The sequence below is a fragment of the Terrapene carolina genome, unplaced genomic scaffold, assembly GCF_002925995.2.
Source record: "Terrapene carolina triunguis isolate 2854851 unplaced genomic scaffold, T_m_triunguis-2.0 Scaffold428, whole genome shotgun sequence".
Classification (NCBI taxonomy): domain Eukaryota; kingdom Metazoa; phylum Chordata; order Testudines; family Emydidae; genus Terrapene; species Terrapene triunguis.
The window spans coordinates 1,039,047-1,061,658 of NW_020664779.1; the positions used below are offsets into that span (position 1 = coordinate 1,039,047).

The 22,612-nt window shown below is 42.0% G+C and overlaps 1 protein-coding gene across 1 annotated transcript; it reads left to right on the forward strand.

Moving 5' to 3' along the window:
• Window positions 1-211: 211 nt before the first annotated feature.
• LOC112102143 (prostatic acid phosphatase-like) lies at window positions 212-21,016 on the forward strand. The gene is made up of 10 exons (XM_024193251.1): window positions 212-325; window positions 1,814-1,909; window positions 4,128-4,214; window positions 5,092-5,244; window positions 7,234-7,332; window positions 14,962-15,057; window positions 17,443-17,575; window positions 18,192-18,274; window positions 19,450-19,556; window positions 20,860-21,016. The coding sequence occupies exons 1-10, from the start codon at window positions 212-214 to the stop codon at window positions 21,014-21,016; spliced, it is 1,125 nt and encodes a 374-aa protein (XP_024049019.1).
• Window positions 21,017-22,612: the final 1,596 nt, after the last annotated feature.

Sequence of the window (22,612 nt, forward strand, 5' to 3'; positions counted from 1 at the left end):
GCCCTGCTCCCATCGCAAGTCCCCTGGGGTGCAAGTAACCCAAAAGGGGAATAAGGTGAGCAGGAGGCAGGGCTATGGTCCATTTCTAGAATTCATAATGCATAAGACTTACTCCTCCCCCCTTATTCATCTAACTGTATGTCAAACCTGCAGTAGGGCTCTGTCCAGCCTAAGCACTTGGTGTACAAAACATTCTTAAGCTATTGCAAGGATGAGAGTGAGACGGCTGCTATGTGGAGTCTGGAGTTTATGCTTCTTGTTGAGTCTTTTCTTCATTTTGCTTCACCAAACCACTGCAAAAAGAAAACTGAAGTTTGTGTCTGTAGTAAGTAGATGGCAGTGTTAATTTCACTATGTAAATGGAAGTAATTTCTTACAGCACCTGTGGTTTATTGTTCTTCTTGAGTTAGAAAGCGTTCCCCAGGGGGGAAATGTTTTGTAGACATTTCAATATTTCCTGAATAGTCAAGCTGTATTATCGCTTCCCATAGAAAAATAAACCAAGTCCCAAACTTTAAAGAACATTTTGTAACTTTGCTTCCTTTTTGCAATCTCAGGTGATACTGAAGATTTACAGCGAGTGCCTTATTGGTGACATCCAAAGAGGCATTCTGCAATGATCACTTAAAGTTGTGAAATAGATGAGATGCCATAACTAATGTTCACTTAGTTGAGAATTCCTCTTTGCCTTGGAACTGATTTATTGGCTCAAGGGAAAGCAATGTCGCCCTTATGTGTAATCAAAAACAGATGTGTGCTGCATTGTTTATTTATTCCTTCAAACAGCCCAGATGCAGGCCTGTTGCAAGTTGACACAACTTGAGTTGATTTGCAAGTTGCCCTGGTTACAGGAGGTCTGAATATGGTCTATGCTGGACATAGCACATCCATTTAAATCACTAACTATTTTTTTAGATGTATTCTTAAATTGTATTTCTACTTCGATGATTCAGGGAAAGAATTAATGTGTAATATATAGTTTTAAAGTGATATGACTAATAGGTATGTGTAATCAAGTGAATTATACAGGATTATAACATGGAATGGAATTAAAAGGGACTTAAGGATAGATTCAGAGTTTTCACAACTATCTTCCCTGAGTTTAGATTTTAGATGATGATACTTGCAATATTTGATATCTGCCTGCCTACACACTACTGTCTTAGAGTAAGTTTTATCAAGAAAAATGTGACTGGTAGTTTTTTTTCCATACTATTGTCCTGCCCGCTTAATGTAGTGTGACCTATACCTCCTATTTTATCCTAACCTCTCCAAAATAGATCTGGCATATGATATATAAGGCTATTATACAAACGTATACAGATTTCAAACAAAACCCTGAGCTAGCTACTTTTCAAATGCAGAAGAATAGAGTCCCTAGGCCATGTAAAGTTTACAATCTAAAAAAATAAGTTACTGTAGGTCTAGGACTAGGGCTCTTAGGCACAATCGTAATACAAATAATTATTTATTAGTAGTAGATATTATAGACAATAAACACATGATAGATGTATTAGCAGGAGCGCCGCCAGCTTTTCTGCTGCCCTAGGTGGCGGAAGGTCCCGCCCCGAAATGCCGCCCCCCCACAGAGGCAGCGGAAGGTCCCGCCGCCGAAATACCGCCGCGGTCGCCGCCCCCCAAATTGTAGCACCCTAGGCGACCACCTAGGTCGCCTAATGGGTTGCGCCGGCCCTGTGTATTAGTACACAGCATATACAGCACTAACTGTTAATGAAGACACTGCTGGAATTGCAATAATTACTTCTAATAAAAAGAAACAATTATGTGAATGGAATTCAATCTATTTTGTCAGGTGTTTCGCCATGGTGACCATACCCCGTGTGAATCTTTTCCAAATGATAAACACAAGAAAAATGCATGGCCACAGGGATTTGGACAACTTACCAAGGTTTGTCGGCTTTACAGGGGCCCATATTGAAACAGAAATTGTCTTTCATGTGGTAAAGTTTTAAGGTGGTGGAACTGTATTTTGGCAAGCAATGACTCAGAAAAGGACTTAGAGGTCATGGTGAATAACCAACTGAACATGAGCTCCCAGTTTGATTCAGTGGTAAGAGAGCAAATGCAATACTTGAATATATGAGCAGGGGAATATTAAGTAGAAATAAAGACGTTGTATTAACAGGGTACACAGCGTTAGTGAGACCATTACTTGAATATTGTGTGCAGTTCTGGTATCCATATTTTAAAAGGCTGTTCATAAATTTGATAGGGTTCAGAAAGGAGCTACAAGAATGGCTCAACACCTGAAAAAACGGTCTTCCAGTGACAAACTAAAGCAGTTCAGGCTAGTTAGCTTAAAGAGGCGGTTAACAAGTGCCTTGATCAAAGGAGAACATTTCTGATGGCATGGGGCTTTTTAATCTAGGAGACAAAAAGCATAACAAGACCCAGTGGTTGGAAACTGATGCTAGACAACTTCAGACAAGAAATCAGGAGTGAGCTGTTTATACTGAGGGTAAACAAGCCATTGGGATATCTTACATACAGATGTGACAGATTCTTCCTCACCTAAAGTCTTAATCAGGAGTGCATGTCTTCTTAAAACAGATGCTTTAGCTCAGCCAGAAGATATGCACTTAATTCAGGAACCATGGGATGAAAGTCTATGGCCTGTGTTATACAGGTCAGACTGGATCATAATGGTGCCTTCTGCCCTTAAAATCTATGAAAGTTGCGGTCACATTTGCAGTACAGTCTTTTGTGCAGATGGTCTCTGATATCTACAGGTGCTAATATTTCATTTGAAACAGAGGAAGCGCTCTACCCAACTGGGTACTGAGCATCCTCAGCCTCCAGTCATTGAATAGGTGTTCAGGGGCTCAGCACCTTCCAGGATCAGGTCTTGAATTTCTATCTTTGTCTATTATGACAATGCAAACATCACAATACAAACGGATGCACTGCCGCCTTTTTAATCCAATTTACAGAAAACTGCATCTAACTCAGTGGTTCTCAAGCTTTTGTACTGGTGACCCCTTTCACAAAGCAAGCCTCTGAGTGTGACCCCCCTTATAAATTAGAAACCCTTCTTAATATATTTAACACCATTATAAATGCTGGAGGCAAAGCGGGTCTTGGGGTGGAAGCGGACAGCTCGTGACCCCCTATGTAATAATCTTGAGACCTCCTGAGGGGTCCCGACCCCCAGTTTGAGAACCCCTGATCTAACTAAATAACAAGAAATATGGGAACTCATCCCTACCCCATCCTGCTCAGTTCAATAAGATATAAATTTCAAAGGCTAACTACAATAATGTAAATTGTATTTGTATGCAATGTAGCTTAATCCCAAACAATCCCACCCCCTCATTTTTTAAATGGCAAAGAAATTAAATGTTGAAAGGACTATGTTCATGCAACACTAATGTTTCACAATTACAGTCAGAGTGAGGAAATGCAAAAGCTAAGGTTGTAACATCAATGTTAACTTTGCAGTATTTCCCCCTTCCTCCAGGCCCACCCCCCTTATACAAATATTTTAAGATATTTTCTTAATTAGGATGTGAATAGTGCTTACTCATGTGAGTTGCCTGGTTGCAGGACCCAAGGTAATAATAATAAATAAAATAATAATGGATTTATTTAGCTGCTTTCATCCACTAATTTCAATATTATTAGAATGTATAATACCATGCTGAGGTTAAAAACTGTTGCATTTCCTGATTTTCGTGCTTATGACTATGTATCTTCAAATTGTAGGACTATAGATGTACTGTATTTCGTTATATATTACCGTATATGGGGGAAACATTGCTTCTCTTGGATAGCTCGGAATCTATGCAGCATAAATGTTGAGATACCCAATGGACAAAGATTTAAAATAAATCAGATAGAAAGAGACATGGATAGGGGAAGCATGAGTGCCTAGCTAAAGTTCTTGTACATACAGCAATCAGAGATGTGATGTTTCGGGGTGGGTTTTCTTGGTTTTATTTTAAAAATATCCCAGGGCATCCTGTTTGGCCAGATCAAAAAGAAGGAAAATAACCTATAGGATTTATTTTATCTATTGCTCCCTCCTCTTTTTAAAAATCAGCTAAACCTGAATTACTCATCCACAGCTACCTTACAAATGACACTCATCAATATCGTTGCTTCCACAGCTTGGAATACAGAGGCAATATGAGCTTGGGCAATACATGCGGAAGAGATATAAACATTTCCTGAGTACCGTATATAACCAGTTTGAGGCAAGTATCAGAATTAGCATGAAGGACATTTTTTTCTACATACTAATGGGACTTCCTTAAGACATGAGGGGTCTGATCCTGCCCGGTGCCGAGCACCTTAACTTGCACTGAAGTCAACAGCAGTTCTCAGGGTTCTCAGACTCCCTGAGGTTGTGGCCCAAATTTTGTTCAAGTTTACTCATTATAGAAAGATAACTGAAGAGTTAGTGCAGAGAGATCTTCACTTCAGCGGTATATCAGGTTTGGCAAGAAATCAAATGACACAGAAAGTTGTGGTATTTGGGTGAGCCTGAAAACACCTGAAAAATATTGGTGTTGTATTTGGATTCCCATGAATACAGAGATCATTGCCTTAGGGCCTCACTAATAGTAGCCTCTCTTCAGTGATGCAATAAGCCCTCCTGTGTAGACCCCACATCCTCCTTACTGTGGACCTCAGCCACTAACAACGTGTGTCCACCTCTCTCGTGCTCATGAGAACCTCAACTGGAAATTTCATAAGACGCTATTAGAATCTCTTGGCCGCTCACTATTTGATATCTTAGTCTGTTTCATTTGAGGGTCCAGCAGCTCATCCTATCCATTGCTGCATCCCAAAAGCTAGCTGGCCAACTAGAGCCAGTTGAATTTTTTCCACTAGAATTTCTAATGGGGTTGCTATCACATGCCAGCTCACTATCCCCTCCAACGCTTGCTCCTGCTCCAACTCACTGCTTCCTCTCTGTCCCAGGTTTCCTTTTTGGCCGCAGTCCCTTTGGATGCCAACCCTCCTTTCCCATTTCCAGTTCCCTCCTTTCCCACTAAAAGTCAGACAATTAGCAGGAGCAGGGTTCTGTTAGTGAACACTAAGAAATAATTCTTTCTATCCTTGCTCCAGATTTACGTTCAAAGCACAGATGCTGATCCAACTCTTATGAGTGCCCAGGCAAGTCTTGCTGGACTGTATCCACTGGCCGGTAATCAGGTCTGGAACCCCAAAATCCTTTGGCAGCCAATCCCAGTTCACACTGTGCCAGTGTCACATGACAAGGTGAGTACAAATTGGGGACTTTCTGCTTCCCATTTGGCTTTATCAGAAAGCCAAAATATGTGATGAAGAGTGAATGAAGTGGGTGAAAGTGACACTAAGTGAAGGCATCATGCACTAAGAACTGATAGTGTGGGCAGCACCGTTATGTTGAGATTCCTCAAGAAGAGAATTCCACTACACAGCCTTGTGCTTAATGAAAATAGAAAGTCTAAAATCTAAGGAAGTGAGTTTGCCCACACTGTATGAGAACACAGCTCAGAGTTGGTAACAGATTAACCCACTCTCTTGGCTCACACAGACTAAAAATAGCTTGCTCCATTTGAGAGCTGAGAGGAAAGTACTTTTTTCCCCCCACAACTCTTTAGGGCTGTGGTCTTCAATCTTTTCTGGCCCATGACAAAAGAATTGTTCCACGTCTCTCCATATCCCACAGTGATATTTGGATTGTGGGGTAATGTTTTAGCTATTTTGTCAATTGCTAGTTTTAAAAAAAAAAGTTGGGGTTGGTGCTGCTGAGGGTGAGGCTTGTGAGGTAAATAGATCCCTCCTTTCCCTCTCTTCTCCTCTGGACCCACACAGTACTCCGCTCTGGGGAGTGGGGAACACTTTTCCAAGGGAATGTGATCAAGCAGCTACACAGCCACTTGAAGTGCTGCTTCCCCTGCCCCAGAGCTGGGACTTGGGCAGGGAAGGGGAAGATACGCCTGGAAGGGAGCAAGGCACGGATGGCAGCAGGAGTAGGGAGAAGCGAGTGAGCTGTTCCTTCCTTCCCTTTCTCAGGCTCCCACTGAATCCTACACACCTAGGAATTTTGCAGCTCTCAGTGGAGGCGTACCCCACTGGTTGAGAATTGGTGGCCTAGAGCACTGGTATCAAATTCAGCAAAATGTCTCACACATTTTTATCCAAGTGATCAGAGAGCCATACCCTGGGCCATATAACATACACAAGAGAATCAAATTACTGTAAAACATTGCTGTAGCCCTTATTTATCTTGACCACTGAATGCTGCCCTGGTCTGATGCCCATTGTAAGTACTGTACTACAGTCACTAGAAACTAAGTTAATAAAAAAATTCTCATGAATAGGAAAACAAATGTAGATGTGATTTCCCCCCCACACACATTATTTATTACATTTTACATTAGTATGGATATACAGCAGACTTGACTCCACAAGTGTCTTTCTATTCAAAGCTAGTGTCCAATTGCATCAAGAAAAATCATACCTGTTCATGAACATGTGGTTAGATTTCAGGATGACATGGCTCAAACAAGTAGATTTTTAAAGCAGCAAAAACGTAGGTGTGCATATTTCCAGGCTAAGTAGCTCTTCAATTCTCCAAGGTTTTATTTAAAGCCTTGTTTTAATTGTGTGGCTACAAACAGTTTTATTAATTATTTTGTGAGAAAGGACAAAACACATGTCAGTAGGACAGATACATGCCACTTCATTTCAAATTGGCTGTAATTTTGTTTTTTACTATTTAAATTTAATGCAGATAATTTCAAATAAAAATTCTCAGCTTACACAAATACAAATTCTTAGACCATATAATCTAAACAGTCTTTAGCTTGTGGTGAGAGTAAACAAAGTTTTCAAAAATCTCTAAAACCGAACATTATGGGTGAAATCACCCATGTAGAAGGCCAGCAAAAGGCATATGCACCACTTAAGCCCTATTTTGAAGGCTTAAGCAGAACATGAGCTTGCAACAACCTTCTGCACAGGTGTGGATTTCACCTTGACTGATTATGTTCTAATTTTAAGCAGGGACTTCCATAAAGGTTTAATAGTTCTATTACAGAAGTGAGTCCATAGGGCTATTATACTTAACCTAGGGCAAAAGCCACTGGAAAAACAAACCAACCCCCTGGTACAGTTTGGCTCAACTAACACACACATGAAAAATGGAATCTCATGAAAGAACATTAAATAGCCAAATGGGAAACACCTTGCCTAATTAATCCATTGTATTTATTGTTTTAGTTGCTACACTTACCTTATCCAAACTGCCCACGATACAACGAACTTCAGAAAGAAACCTTTGCAACAAGGACATTTCGAAGACATTTGAAGCACTACAGGGTAAAGAACACATGTTTTCAATTGTGGAAAAGGTCTAATTAAAAACTGTTGGTAAGGGTTGCTCAACTCACCACTGGACAGGGAAGCCTCTTGGTGGTTCTGGGTTTTAGCTCAGTCAGGCTGATGCCCCTTCCCATGGTAACACCCAGTCAGTTTCTCCTAGGCAGCCCTTGTCTCACTCCAGAAACTACAGCATCCTCTTTGTGACTCAGCCGTCTGGCTAGGTCACTAACGTGGTTTGCTCTTCCGAGGGAAATGTATCAAGCAGTCTCAGGCAGTCTTCCGCTTCACAGTGCCACTTCTGCAATGGCAGGCAGGGGAACCCAGGCCCACCCTCTACTCTGGGTTCCAACTCAGGGACCCTCTACACAGCAGCCAAGGTCCATCCTCTGCCCCTTTCTGCCTTTTGCTGAGCTGCTTCCATATCTCCTGGGCTTCCCCACTTCTCTGGGTTTGCCAGTCTCTTCACTCCCTCATCCCAGGGAGTAATTTTAGGCAAACTCATCCCTGCTGCCCCCTCAAACACACCTCCCTTCTCCCTAGGAATAACTGCAAACACTTTCCCAGCAGACCCCTCTGCTTCCAATTTCCTGTCTTTTGTAGAAGCCCTACATGTCCCTCACAGGTGAGCTTCTCTCTAATTAGCTGCCTCCAGCCTAAAACTCCCCTATTTGCAGCCTAATTAACTTATTGGCCCCACCTGTCCCAATTCAGCTCTTGCAGGGCCAGTTTGTGGGGTACATTCCATCACTCTGTCACTCATGACCGCATTAGCCAATGATAGGTCACCAGAATGGAAATCAAGAGACCTCGTTGTGACATTCCCCTCTGGTGTTAGCTGGACAGGTGATCCACTAGGTGACTCCAATCCTTGACTCTGGGAGCCAGCCTTACCCTGCTCTGCTGTGAGAACCCCCACTCCTGGGCTGTTCACACACAGCCTCTAGCATGTAAGCTGCTCCTGGGATTGTGCAACCAAATGACACTAGCCAATATCTCCGGTCCCAAACACAAGCCTAGGAACCTCCATCTTGCAGTGTCCAGTTATGCCTGCTGGATGCTGCAAGCTTATATGAGTTTGTCAATTTAACAAAGAAATTGATATGTACCAGGCTTGTTATCCCAAGAGGAGCCTCTGACACACTTCAAACCAAACACACTGCTTCAGGTAGAATAAACAAACAACTTTATTAACTATAAAGATAGATTTTAAGTGATTATAAGTCAAAACATAAGTCAGATTTGGTCAAATGAAATAAAAGCAAAACGCATTCTAAGCTGACCTTAACACTTTCAATGCCCTTACAAACTTAAGATGCTGCCCACCACAGGCTGTCTGGTTGCTCTTCAGCCAGGCTCTCCCCTTTGATCAGTGCTTCAGTAGCTTGGTGTGGTGTCTGCAGATGTAGGTGGAAGAGAGAGGAAGAGCATGGCAAATGTCTCTCCCTTTTATCATGTCCTTTCTTCCCTCTTGGCTTTGCTCCCCCCTTCAGAGTCAGGTGAGCATTACCTCATTGCAATCCCAAACTGGCCAAAGGAAGGGGGGTGACTCACTCGAGAGTCCAACAGATCCTTTGTTGCTGCCTAGGCCAGCATCCTTTGTTCCTGTGAGACTGGGCTGGGTTTGTCCTATCCATGCCCTAATAAAGTGTGAACTGCCTCTCTGCTCTAGGAGAGTTTTTGCCTGGGCTTATTTTAAGCAAGGAAGACACATTTTCAGCCTCATAACTATATACATGAAATTATAACCTATAACATTACTGTAACATTACTATAACAACAATGCTCAGTGCATCATGAGCCTTCCGAAGACACCCGACATGACAAACTTTGCATTGGATACCACACAATCATTTTACAAGGATGAACATGGGGGTGTTCCTCTGAGGTACAGAGCGTCACACCTCCCCTCTTAGTTTACTGCAAGAGGGTTAGTCACTGACTAGCTCAAAGACAGTTTGTGTTATAGCTCTCTTGGCATCCAGCCATTAAGACCATGAGGCTGCATGCCTCAGTTTTCCCAATCACACACAGCAAACCAGGTTTTTTATGGTTTCTCTGCTGTGATAAGCTTTAAACCTGTTTACAGGTATTAATTGAAAAATAGCATTATCATACAGTTCAACATCCGTGTCAAAATTCTTATCCCCAAAACTTAACATTAATATCAAAATTTTTATCACAGATGTGCGTTTACAAGTATCTTTATGATACCACGCCCTCTGTTCAGATAGTGTAGTTTGAGGTTAGTTTGTTCATTACCCATGGTGTCCTTTGACTTTCTCCCATGTAATCAGTCACTGGCTTTTCTTTCCCTCCAGTGTTTCCTTCTGTGTGGGCTCTTAATTTAATCATGTTTCTAGCATTTTGATATCTCAGGGTCTGGCCAGATAAGGGTCCAGGGGGATCCTTCACATTGGCTGGCCCTTTGGGGAGCGGACTCCCAACCCCAGGACTGTACATATGTAGAAAGTCCAGCTCCTCTTTTGAGGTTACCCTGTGTTTCCCACTCCCAGCACTGAGTCCTTCCCTGCCCCATATAGGGCTGTGATCTGTGCTCTCTGGGCTAGGTGTGTTTATCCTTTGATCAGATGCACCTTTTCCCAGCAGCTTTCCCATAACTGCTCCCTGTCTCTCACAAGCCTGGGGGAAAACACACACACCCTGTCAGTTCGGTCGTTTGTGTTCTCACAAACTACCACCTGGCAATTTCCTGGTCTCAACTCTTCTGTTATCACAGGCCTTGAAGCTGCATCTTGATGTAAAGAGAGACAGTTACTTTCCAAAAACTTATCAGATATAGCATCCTGAAAAACTGGAATGGGGATTGGGGTACCCTCTGCCACGCCTTTCTCTGTCCCTGAGAAGTCAGCTGTGTGACAGCTCCCCTCCAGGAGGTCAGTTACACAGTTCCTTCTCAAAACAAGGGTCACAGGCTGAGTGCCTGGGTGCAGAGATGCTGACCCAGCCATCCTCCTAGTGTCCTGGGCATCCTGCCCCAAGTGACCAGTGAGGAGACACTCCTGTACCCCCACTATTCCATCCCCAGTTTCCTCCTCTGGGCCCCCTCCTAAGACACATTTCTCTGTGCTCCCCAGGAAGGGTTCTGTCTCTTGTTCATCTGCAGAACTCTGCCAGCTAACAACTGGGAAAGTTTCCTTAATCGCTGACAACATCTCTCCTGCCCCTGTGCCTGAGGGCATGTTGCCTTCTGCTAGAAAGGAGCTAGTCTCAGCCCCTCCCATACTTGGAAGCACACTGCTTCCTTGTGTTACAGAGTCACAGGAATCCTCACCCACTTTAGTGGTTTCTGAGATCCACCGCCCCTTCTCTGGGCTCTCCTCTGGGTCACATTGCTCTATGCTCCTTTGAGCCGGTTTTGCCTCTGGTTCAGCTGCAACCTACTGGCAGCTAATAACCTGGACAATTCTCTCCCTGGCAAGCATTACACCCCCATCCCTTCCTGATGTGGTGTTGCCTCCATCTGCAGTGCAGGAGTTGGTCTTAACCACCCTCCCACCCGGAAGCATGTGGCTTCCCCCTGCTGCAGAAGAATCAAGGAGATTCTCTCCCATTCTCTCAACAGTTCCTGAGACCTTACTCTTTCCCTTGGGGGTCCGAGCATAAAATTCCCTCCTGCTGCAGGCAAATGCTTTAACCTGAGCTACACAGAAAAAATCATTACCAAGAAGCAGGTTGACTAGGAGGTGTTCCATCACCCCCACAGTCAAAACACTTTCCAAACTTTCCCAAACCACATGGATTTTAGCTAGTGGTACGAGGAATCTGCTTTCGCCCACAATCTCTGCCATTTGGCCAGGCAACATACTGGCCTTTGGGACCACACTCTGCTTAACCAGAGAGATCGGGGCCCCTGTATTCCTCTGCCCCAAGTATTCCCTGCCACCAATTTGGACAGCCTTAACATGCTCCATATCTGGTTCTGCAGAGGCTAACCTCACAAAAACAATATGATAGGTTTCAATTGCTTGGGGGGGTTCTGTGTTGAAGACAGCAGAACTAACATGAGCTATTGGTTGCCTGCTTCCTCTTAGCACAGGGCATTTATCCCTCAGGTGATCAGTTGCATTACACTGATAGCACCTTTTGGGCTCTTCTGCTTTTACAGGAGATTTGTGATGAGGGTTAGAGGAATGGTTTTGGGTAAAAGAATGTTTAGGCTCCCAAACCCCTTCTCTCTTCCCAGGGGCAAAATGGGATCCTCCCTTCCCACCAGTTTTAAACTCCTCTTTCTGTGGCCTGCCCTCAATAGACGCCTGATTCTGTTAGAAGGCATCAGCTAAAAAAGCCATCTCATCCACAGACTTTACATCTTTGTCCCATAGACACTGCTTTACATCAGCCTTAAATATGCTTAGGAAATGCTCTTGAGCAACAAGATCCAACATTCCCTCAAAACTTGCTACCTCTTTACCCCTCACCCATTTTCCCAACAAATCTTTCATTTTGTTTACATATTCCCCTTTACTCATACCAATATCCTTCTTAAGATTCCCATATTTAACTCTATATGTTTCAGGGGTAATCTGAAAACTTCGTAAAACAGTATCTTCAAATTTACAATAGTCTAAAGCATCTTCAATAGGCATTCCATTGAATACATTTTGAGCTTTACCAGTTAATTTCGCAATCAGGGTGGGAACTCCCTTATCATCAGGAATTTCATGTATTACACACAACCTTTCAAAGGTAGTCATATATTCAGCAATATCATCCTCATCCTCCCATCCCACTGTATGCAGGACATAAGTGTTCCCATTTGTGGATTTTTGGAGTGATGGGAGTTGTTGGGGTCGGGAGGTTCTGCTTCTGCTTCTCTAGCAGGTCCAACTGGTGTTTTCTCTCTCCTTCTCTTTCTCTTTTTACTTCCATGACCCTTCTGTGTGCAGCCTCCTCCTTGGTGGCCTCTGCCTCCATAGCCCTTCTGTGTGCAGCCTCCTCTCTGGCTGCCTCTTTTTCTCTCTCTCTCTCTCTCTCTCTCTTTTATCTCCAGTTCTTTCTGTTGCAATAATCTCTGGTGCTCCCTCTCCTTTTCTGCAGACTGCAGCCTAAAAAACTCCAACTTTGCAATTGCTTCACTGCTTTCATTCATTTTCCTGTTTTTCTGTTTCTACTTCCCTTTCCCGAAATAAGCAAAAAGAAAATAACAAAACTGTGACCTCCTCCTGACTGTTCTTAGCCACTGCACTTAAGACTCACTAAAAATCACAAATATCAGTGCTTAAAGTGTGAACTTCACTTGGAGTAACAAGCTGCACATGCGCCCTGCTCGCTGCACCATTGTGATGTTCCCCTCTGGTGTTATCTGGACCAGTGATCTGCTAGGTCACTCCAATCCCTGACTCTGGGAGCCAGCCTTACCCTGCTCTGCTGTGAGAACCCCCACTCCTGGGCTGTTCACGCACAGCCTCTGACATGTAAGCTGCTCCTTGGATTGTGCAACCGAATGACACTAGCCAATATCTCCGGTCCCAGACACAAGCCTAGGAACCTCCGTCTTGCAGTGTCCAGTTATGCCCGCTGGACGCTGCAAGCTTATATGAGTTTGTCTATTTAACAAAGAAATTGATATGTATCAGGCTTGTTATCCCAAGGAGAGCCTCTGACACACTTCATACCAAACACACTGCTTCAGGTAGAATAAACAAACAACTTTATTAACTATAAAGATAGATTTTAAGTGATTATAAGTCAAAGCATAACACATCGTATTTGGTCATATGAAATAAAAGCAAAACGCATTCTAAGCTGACCTTAACACTTTCAGTGCCCTCACAAACTTAGATGCTTCTCACCACAGGCTGGCTGGTTGCTCTTCAGCCAGGCTCTCCCTTTGATCAGGGCTTCACTCGCTTGGTGTGATGTCTGTAGATGTAGGTGGACGAGAGAGGAAGAGCATGGCAAATGTCTCTCCCTTTTATCATGTCCTTTCTTCCCTCTTGGCTTTGCCCCCCCTTCAGAGTCAGGTGAGCATTACCTCATCGCAGTCCCAAACTGACCAAAGGAAGGGGGGTGACTCACTCGAGAGTCCAACAGATCCTTTGTTGTTGCCTAGGCTAGTGTCCTTTGTTCCTGTGAGGCTGGGCTGGGTTTGTCCCATCCATGCCCTGATGAGGTGTGAACTGCCCCTCTGCTCTTGGGGAGTTTTTGCCTGGGCTTATTTTAAGCCATGAGGACACATTTTCAGCCTCATAACTATATACATGAAATTACAACCTATAACATCATTGTAACAACAATGCTCAGTGCATCATAAGCCTTCCAAAGACAGCCGACATGACAAACTTTGTATTAGATACCACACAATCATATTATAAGGATGAACATGGGGGTGTAGGGTGCTCCCACGAGGCACAGAACATTGCATTTGTATATTCTCCTTTTAATGCAGGTATTTCATTCCTACTAACATTAACAGGCCTAACTACCCCATATTGGAAGGAGATTATACCCACTAACTGATTATGAAATTATAAAACTTGCTAGGCTGGCCTGTCCACACCAAATGACAGGTGCAATTTTAGTGAAGATAAATTCTTGGCCACCAGATTAGTGGAAATCTACAAAACAAAACTCAGCTCAGCTACAAACTCACCTCTCTTTCTCTGCTCAGTCTCACATCCACAACACCTCCTCTGACATCTCTCCCCACATGCTTCTTTGCTAGCTCAGATGACTCCTCCTCCACAAAAATCTCCTCACTAATTTTTCTCATTCTCATGTTAGAAAATTCCCACAACTTCACTACAGTCTCGAACACCTCTCTCTCCCCTTCACGTCTCACATTCAGGTTGTTGCTCAAGTGTTTCACTTCTTTCACCACAACATCTCAAATGCCTCTCCCTTCCTCCACATCTCAACTATCAAAATCCTTACCGTGACTGGGGTAATCTTCTGTCAGCTCCACTGCAACCTCCTGCTCTCTGGCCTATCTGACTTCCACTTTCTACCCCTCAAGTTTATCCAAAACATTGCTGCCAAACTATCATCTTCCACTGCTTTGACCACATCATCCCTTCTCAGGCTCTTCACTGGCTCTGCAACTTGGCACCACATTCAATCTACTCATATTTTACACAGTTCTGCCTCTGCTTACTGTTCACTTTTGTCTCCTGCCACTCTCCTGCTCGATACATACTTTGCACTAGTTCTGCTTCTCCACATGGTCCTGTTTACCCCTTTCCCACAAAGTGCGTTGGTGCTTTTCCCCATGTTTCCTCAGATGTCTGCAATCGCCTTCCTGATACAGTAGGTCATGCAGCCTCCCTCTGCTCCTTCAGATCCCATCTCAAAATCCCTTTCTCCTCCTACAGTGTTCCACGTTCCCACAACAATCTAAGAAGAAGAAAAAAATCAGTATTTTTAGAAGGGGAACTAGTGATGTATATATCCTATGGGACAAGCAACCTCAACCATGTTGTGTGTAAACTTCCTTTCCTCTTGCCTGTTGTCATCTCTCCCTGACCTGTAGGTTCACTGGGACAGGGTCTGTCTTTATTCTTTCTATAATAATAGCATATACCACTAAGGCGTTATATAGGAATGTCATAAATGGGCAAAACAAAAGCCTTTCATCATATTTACATGTTTGTTGTTTTTGTCTTCCAGCCATTTCTGAGATTTTTAGCAGTTCACACAGGATACCCATTGAAGAGGCTGAACACTGAAAGAATTATAAAAATATACGACACCTTACTATGTGAGGTAAAAGTATATAAGAAAATTCCCCTAAGATCCAATTCAAACATGCTACAATACAAGGAGGATTGATTTACAAACTTCATCCTCTGCTCCTTAGTGGTTAGAAAAAAAGCTATACGTTTGCAAGGAATAGGTGTTTTAGAATGTCCAGAGCTAGGGATTCTTACCAGACCAGTTGCCTCAAATAATTGACATACAATCCTTCATTCAGTTCTCTGCCAACATAGCTTTTTTTGTGTGTTAACTTCCTTGTTTCCCTAAGAACCAATGAGAAAGTCTATCAATCATATTATCACCACAGTTCTGGAAGGGAAAGGATGAGGTAACTTTTAGACCCCCTGCTTGCTGTATTATTTATACAGCACCATAAAGATGCATAGCGTTTATATTAGTAAAAATACATGGATTGGCCCAGAAAATATAATCTTCCTCCTCAAAGATTTTTAGAGTCAAATGGTGCAAGCAGGTACAGTAATAATTAGGTAGTAGCAAATGGAGCAGTGTGTGAATGGAAACACCTTTAAGATTCATTGAACAAGTGGGATTATAGCAGTAATTTGAAGGAGGCAGAAGGCTATTGGTGAATATTGTTTGGGAGGCTGTTCTAAGCAGAGGGACTGTGTCTTTCAGTGCAGGAGCAAACAAAAATTGCAAGGTCTTGCAATGTAAGTTGTTGGTTGTTGTTTTGTTTGTTTGTTTTCTTTTATTTAAATAACTGTTTGGCATATTACCTAGAAGACTAAAGCAGTTTTAAAGTAGATTACATTGTGGATGCAAACTACCCAATTGTATCACATTATGCAATAAGTTGCCATCTGTCCTGTATTTTCCATGATAGTCCCAATTTTGCCAAGGCAATCCCACCTGGGACATTTCCCAGATCTCTACATTAGTTCAATGACCCATGAAATGTCAACGTAATGGGAAACTGCAACTTGAGCATGTTGCAGCAAGTCATCACCACATACCAGACAGTGATGTGCCAATGCAAGGCCACAATGCTGTATTGCAAATGTCCTGGTGTTCTGAGGCAGGAGTTTATTCCATCAGATAAACTTACAAAATTGCCCATCCTTGTCTGTCATCAGGGGCCCTTATGCCAGAGAGAATTTAACTAATTAGGAGAGTACTTCCTCCAGTGTTGGACTCTGAGTATGGGTCCTTCACGATGCTCAACTGGGACTCTAGTTGGGGCTCCTGCCAAAAAAGTAACAACTCTACCAGCTGTGCAAAAAGAGTCTTGTTGTTAGCTGTTTTCATGCAGCCACGGTAGAAGTCACCTCACCATATTATTTATTATGGTCACATGCCATTTGACTTCTAGGTAACTCCAAAGGCACAAGTACTTGTTTGCCTGCAGCAATGGTATGAAACAGTATTCACTTAGTATGTCCTCTTCTTTCGAAACAAATCATGTTTGTTAAAGAAACAAATAATACATTGTGACCTGAGCTGATTTAACCTGACATGATCCATTGTTTCCCCTATTTAAACAAATCCTGTCTTTAATTAGCAAGTCCTTGTCAGGACATAACAGGTAGAATGGAAGCAGGTAGTTCTGAGAATGCTCCCACTGTTTAGCTCACTTAAATTGTCACACTTTGATAAAGGTACACTATGTTATGACAAAATAGACTGGTTTTGTTAAACAGGAATTCAGTTCAGTACAAATCTGGAGCATTGTGTGCATTTCCTACCTCTTCACAGTGGTAGCCTTTAACATATCTGACTCCAGTCCCAGAGGCAAACATAGCTTCATTTTACTTTGTTTTGGGAATTGAGGCAACATCTGTAAGAGTTGGTGTAAAATGGGCCAGAACTCATCTCCAGATCCCCAACCCTCATCAGACGTCAGGTTGTTCAAAATGCAGATATAAATGTGGCAGTTTGAGCCATTCTCTAGCTCACTGATTTCTCAGAGCTGCCAAGCCGAAAAGTCTTGACTGCCATGTAAGTTTTGCTTGAATAAGGGCTTCTGAATGTGGCCCAAGAACATGCTGACAATAGAGAATTTTCACCAAGACACAAGATTCATCCTTAATAATTTGATGATGATCATCCACTATACATGCAGCCATTTTTGCATATCCCTCCCTATTAGTGCTGCGCCACCTCCTGGTCTTCATGAATACTGTCATCTCTTCTCATCCTTTAAAAGTTGCTGTCTTTGAGCAATATATTGATATAAATGAGAGTTCCACCACCACCCAAGTGCAGTGTCTGGTCCTTAGTTTAATATAAAATAAAGAGAAATCTTTAATTTGGTCAAAACATTCAGGATTTGTACCTGAATGTACCAGAGCATTGCTGTTGGTAACAATACAAAAGGAAGCAACACAATCTGGTAGAAATCAGAGAGAAAATCATTGTTTTCCTTCTTTGCTGTAGGAGATCAACAATTACACTTTACCATCATGGGCCACTCATGGTGTCAGGACCAAGCTTCTAAAGCTCACAGAACTGCTGCTACGGGCAGAATTTGGGCTCCACAAACAAAAACAGAAGTCCCGACTCCAGGGAGGTAAGCAAAAATACATAATTCTAAGTGGGGTGAGAGAGTGATGGGAAACAGAGTGGAAAGGGTGTACAGTCAACACTGGAATTCATATCATATTTAGAACTATGGAAGCTGCTATATACACATATTACAAGGTGATCACCATCTATTCTTACTTGAACCCATGGAAATCAGGAAATTACAATAGAGTTACACTAAAGAGAGGTTTTAGATTAGCAGCCGTGTTAATCTGTATCTGCAAAAAGAACAGGAGTACTTGTGGCACCTTAGAGACTAACAAATCCTGTTCTTTTTACTAAAGAGAGGGCTAGACTCACCAATACACTCTGGCTTCTTTACACTACTCTTGTGAACCAGCCTGTTAAACCAGTTTATGGCTGCTTTCACCCACTGGGATCTACCAATGAATCTGGCCCTAAATTTGGTGCACGTGGGAACACAATCAGGCCCATTATTTATATAAAGATTGGGTCAGATTCATCAATAAACTTCAAAAAGTAGCTATAAACACATGTTAACTAATCTACCATGTGTTTAAGCACTTCCTTGTGTTAAGAATATCAACATTAGTACAAACTCCCTATACCATTATTGTCAGTATTTTCCAATTTTCTTCCAGGTGTTCTTTTAAAAGATATTCTCAAACATCTCTTGACTGCCAGAAAGCCTTCCAACCGGCGAAAGATAATTATCTATTCTGGAGTGAGTCATCTTTTTCTTTTATGTTGGATTTTTGAAGTTGTCAACTATAGTAAAAGACATGGGACTTCATTTCCTGCATCTAACAACAGTTACACTGGGTTTTCTTTCTTTTGTGGCTAGCTTTAACCATTTCATCATGATTTACTTTGGAAAATTTAGCTCAGATACATACAGCATCGCATTTCCCAGTCCAACCTACTGGCTTACTTCATTCTTAAGCTGTTTTGATTGTTTAGTAAAGAAATCAAAAGGCTTGGTCCAAGGTCTTGATCCAATAGGACATCCTTGATCTAGAAACCAGCCTACTGCTGCTTTTTTAAAAATTAAATGTAGTGATTTTAAAAGGTGCTGGACTGGCTGTCTTAGATACTGAGGTTTTCTATTTTTGCACAGAACATGCACCTTCTCCCAGTGGGCAGGGAGAGTCCTGGATTACTTGGCAAAAACTATTTATAGCCCAGTTAGGTTGTCAGATGCTGGATCTTAGGGCCAAATTCTTTCAAATCTGACCTCTAATTCTGGATGCCCAACTGGAGAAAGCTTGGGCCTGACTGTAAGAAGAACGGAATACTCCCAACTCCCATTCACTTTCACTAGAGTTGCAAGTGCTCAGGTCTTCTGAAAATCAGACGTGAGATGTCTCAGGTTGGGCATCCAGAATTAGAGGTCACATTTGAAAGGATTTGGCCTAACAACTGAGGTACTCAAAATTGAAGGCCACTTTTAAAATTTAGGCCTAAGTCTACTATTGGACTGGAACTGATAATTGCCAGTCCTGGGCCTCAGGCCAGCATGATTCTGGGTAAATTAATATATATTTGGGATGAAAAGAAGGAAACATTTCTCTGGCAGGTTGATATTGTTATTTTTAATGGCAACTGTTTGAACCTGCTCTGAGATTTGGAATATGAGTAGTAGTCCCGGAAGGCTGATATAAATGCATTTTATCACATAGGTATCTCCACACCAGGAAAAAAAGCGAACTTTTTTCAAAGCTTTCTTAAAATAAGAATAATCAAGGATACAGAGATCAGAGACCAAGTACTTATTCACGGAGTTGTGCAAGTAAAGTGAACTGTGCAGCTTAACTGGTGGAGAAATTATTGAATGTTTGCTCAGTAGTGACCACATCATTCTCAGGAATTCTTTAATAGGAATGTTCCTTCTGTTTACAGCACGCTGCTACCATTATTGCCTTACAGATGGCACTCAATGTTTTCAATGGAAAACTCCCTCCATACAGTGCCTGCCATTTTTTTGAACTTTACCAGGAAAAGGATGGGTAAGTATCTGGATAAAGCTGTATTACTGAAATGTACTTTTAAAAAACCAATTTACTGAAGCCCCAGAGTATTTTATAAATAAAACTGTTTTTGGTGGCCAATATTGAGCTGCCTGGACACATGGGGCCTTAAATAATAATAGGGATCATGGTATTAGCTTAATTATTATAATCTGAGTGACTTTAGTGCTTGTGAAAGGCACCAGGTTCACAGCCCTGGAGCCTGAAGTCTCTCCCTACAGTGTAAGCTTCCCCACCAGTGAATTTCAACCCTGTTCTAGGACCACCTCCAATGGTGAGAGGTTTTACTCAGCTCCCACTGCTACTCAGTCCTCTGACTCTCCACTGAGAGTGGATCTGTAGAGCTGAGGATCCCCAGGTCCCTTCAGCTCCCAAATTCCCCCTCCATGCTGGGGACACAGGGAACCCTTGTGGAGCAGAGCAACGTAACACCCTCCCCTGACTCACAAAACCCTTTCCACTGTGAAATCACACAATTCTGGTGCCTCAGGGCCCTCTAGAATCATGGCTGAAGGAACAGCTTTTTCCAGACACATGACTAGTGCTAGTTCAGGGATACTAGATGCCATACAAAATGGCTGGATACCAGGTGGGATTGTCAAATGCATCTAACAGGACTTAGAAGCATAAGTCCTACTGAAAGTCAATAGGAGTTGGGCGTCTAACTCCCTTAGGTCCTTTGAAAATCCCACCCCCATGAAAAATGCCGTTACAATAAGTTCAAGTAGAGAACATACAAATCTTCCAAGGAAAGACGGTGATGTTTCAAAATAAGTTGTTAAAATTAGACTGAACAAAACACCTTGAGAATGTACAGGAAAACCAGTCATGTCAGCGCAGGAAAATCAGCTTAGATGAACTAATGCCTGTAAATCTTTTTGATTCTCAATATCTACATATAAAGGCAAATTTAAATGTTAACGTATAGGACCAAATTCACTCATTCTGTGTTACAGCAGAGGTGAAGTTGATCCATAATGTTTTACAGACATTTATGTATCAATATTTCATTTAGACCTTGTATATATATTAGACCAAATATACCTCTCTAGTCTACTCATGACACCCTTACTAACAGGAGGGCACATGGACTGCAAGTCCCTGTCTCGGATAATAAAGCACTGTTTCTCTTAATAATTCATTCCATTTGGCACTTTTTATAAAGAATTAGAAAAAGTGTATCAAACTTGTCCGTGGTGTAACTGCATTTAATAGGGTCCAAACACTGCAACTTCAAAGAAGGTGTGCCTAATTTTACTTTTATTTGTGTGCTGTGACTCAGGCAATACACCATTGAAATGTACTATCGGAATCACTCTTTGAAAGATCCCCACCCACTCACTCTGCCAGGCTGCAAATTTCGCTGTCCACTCGAGCAATTTAATCAGCTACTTTCATCAATCATAGTGCACCACTGGACAAAAGAATGCAGGATGTAGGGCATAAACAAGGTAAATATGGTGCCATTAAATGTTGTGTGTGCAAGTGTCATCCTAAATGTGTGGCAAGAGCAGATAAAACCCTGACTAGACATACCTTTGAAACAGCAATATTTTTGTACAGGTTTGATCTGAAATGAATAGCAATCCAGCTCCATTAAGATAGTTTTCCTCCTAACTCTCTATTGATGCATATGCTCAGACAACCCCAAATCTAAAATGCTCTTCTGGTGGAAGAAAAATTCAGGTTACATCTACCTTGCAACCAAGGGTATAACTTGCAGCTTGTGTAGACATACCTGCACTAGCTTTAGTATAGCTAGTTTGCTAAAAATAGCAGTGAGGACATGACAGCATAGGCTTCAGTGTGAGCTAGCAACATGAGTACATACCTGATGGGGGCTAGATAAGCTTGTACAGCCTGTGCCGAAGCCGTGTCCTCACTGTTATTTTTAGTGAGCTAGCTAGATTAAAACTACCATATGTACATCTAAATGAGCCCCAAATTGCATCCCCAGTTGCACTGTAGATGTTGCCTCAGAATGAAATCAAGGATTATTACATGGCTGAAACATTGTAGGATACTATTTTTTTATTTTATTTTAGCATAGTCAAAAAGACATTTAAGTTATTAAAACGAGACAACAGGAGTTGGAAAGCAACTGAGCTATTTCAAATCTCCCAATCTTCTCTACATGGAAGTATACCTCCCAGCTGATTGGCAAGTCCATGCAATCTCTTTGATTTTTCAGAGATATCCATATTTGGGAGGGGCAAGTGGAAAATCACACTTTCCTTCCTATATCTGGCTTTACATTCCTTAATATAGAGTCCAAAAACAAAACTGCCCAGAACACAAGTACACACAGAAAACTGTCAAAATTTTCAAGTTACAACTGTTGTATGTCATGCTTGGAAATCCCATATGGCTTTCTGAATCACTGGTCTCAAGAGGAATTTGGACCTGCAGATATTAGATGAGCATAATGAACCAATTCACTTGGCTGTAAGTATTTTCTTACTACACTCTTCCAAATCCATGAACAGAAGGAAGATGTTTTCGCTGGAGTGAGTGAATAATCAGCAATGAATAATTTACTCAGGGAATTTCACAGACTGTCAGTAAGCAGATCAAGAAATCATCAAAATTATTCACTATTGAATGTGATTCCTGTAGTTTTTGACAAACATGATCAAGAAGAGTGTGTTGTAAATATCCAACACCTGCACTGTGCTGTTTAGCTACCTAAGTCATGTCCAATCTGCTCCCTGATTGGATAAATTATGTAACTAACCAACAAAGAAACAAGTGAAAAATTACTACCAAATACATAATCGAAATTTGCTTTTGGTAACAATTTGATTATTCAGACTTAAAGTACACCTCTGTTAAGAGGGCCAGCATAAGGCCTCTGCACTGCTTAAATTCTCAAACCGGGGCAAGTCAGGTTTAGGTGGTGCCTAGGCCTCTTACTGGCCCTTTGCACTGACACAAATTTCACCCTTCAGGACTGTTGTCTTAGTAAACCTTGAACACTCAAATATACATGGAAAACCAAACACAAGAGGTCACAAACCTGGTTGACTTTCAAATCT

Excerpts from the sequence above, each read along its gene's own strand:
- LOC112102143 (XM_024193251.1), top strand. The coding sequence starts at position 212 with ATGAGAGTGAGACGGCTGCTATGTGGAGTCTGGAGTTTATGCTTCTTG. Across the intron at positions 4,215-5,091 it reads CCGTATATAACCAGTTTGAG|ATTTACGTTCAAAGCACAGA; the intron begins GCAAGTATCAGA and ends TCCTTGCTCCAG. Across the intron at positions 15,058-17,442 it reads ACGACACCTTACTATGTGAG|GAGATCAACAATTACACTTT; the intron begins GTAAAAGTATAT and ends TCTTTGCTGTAG.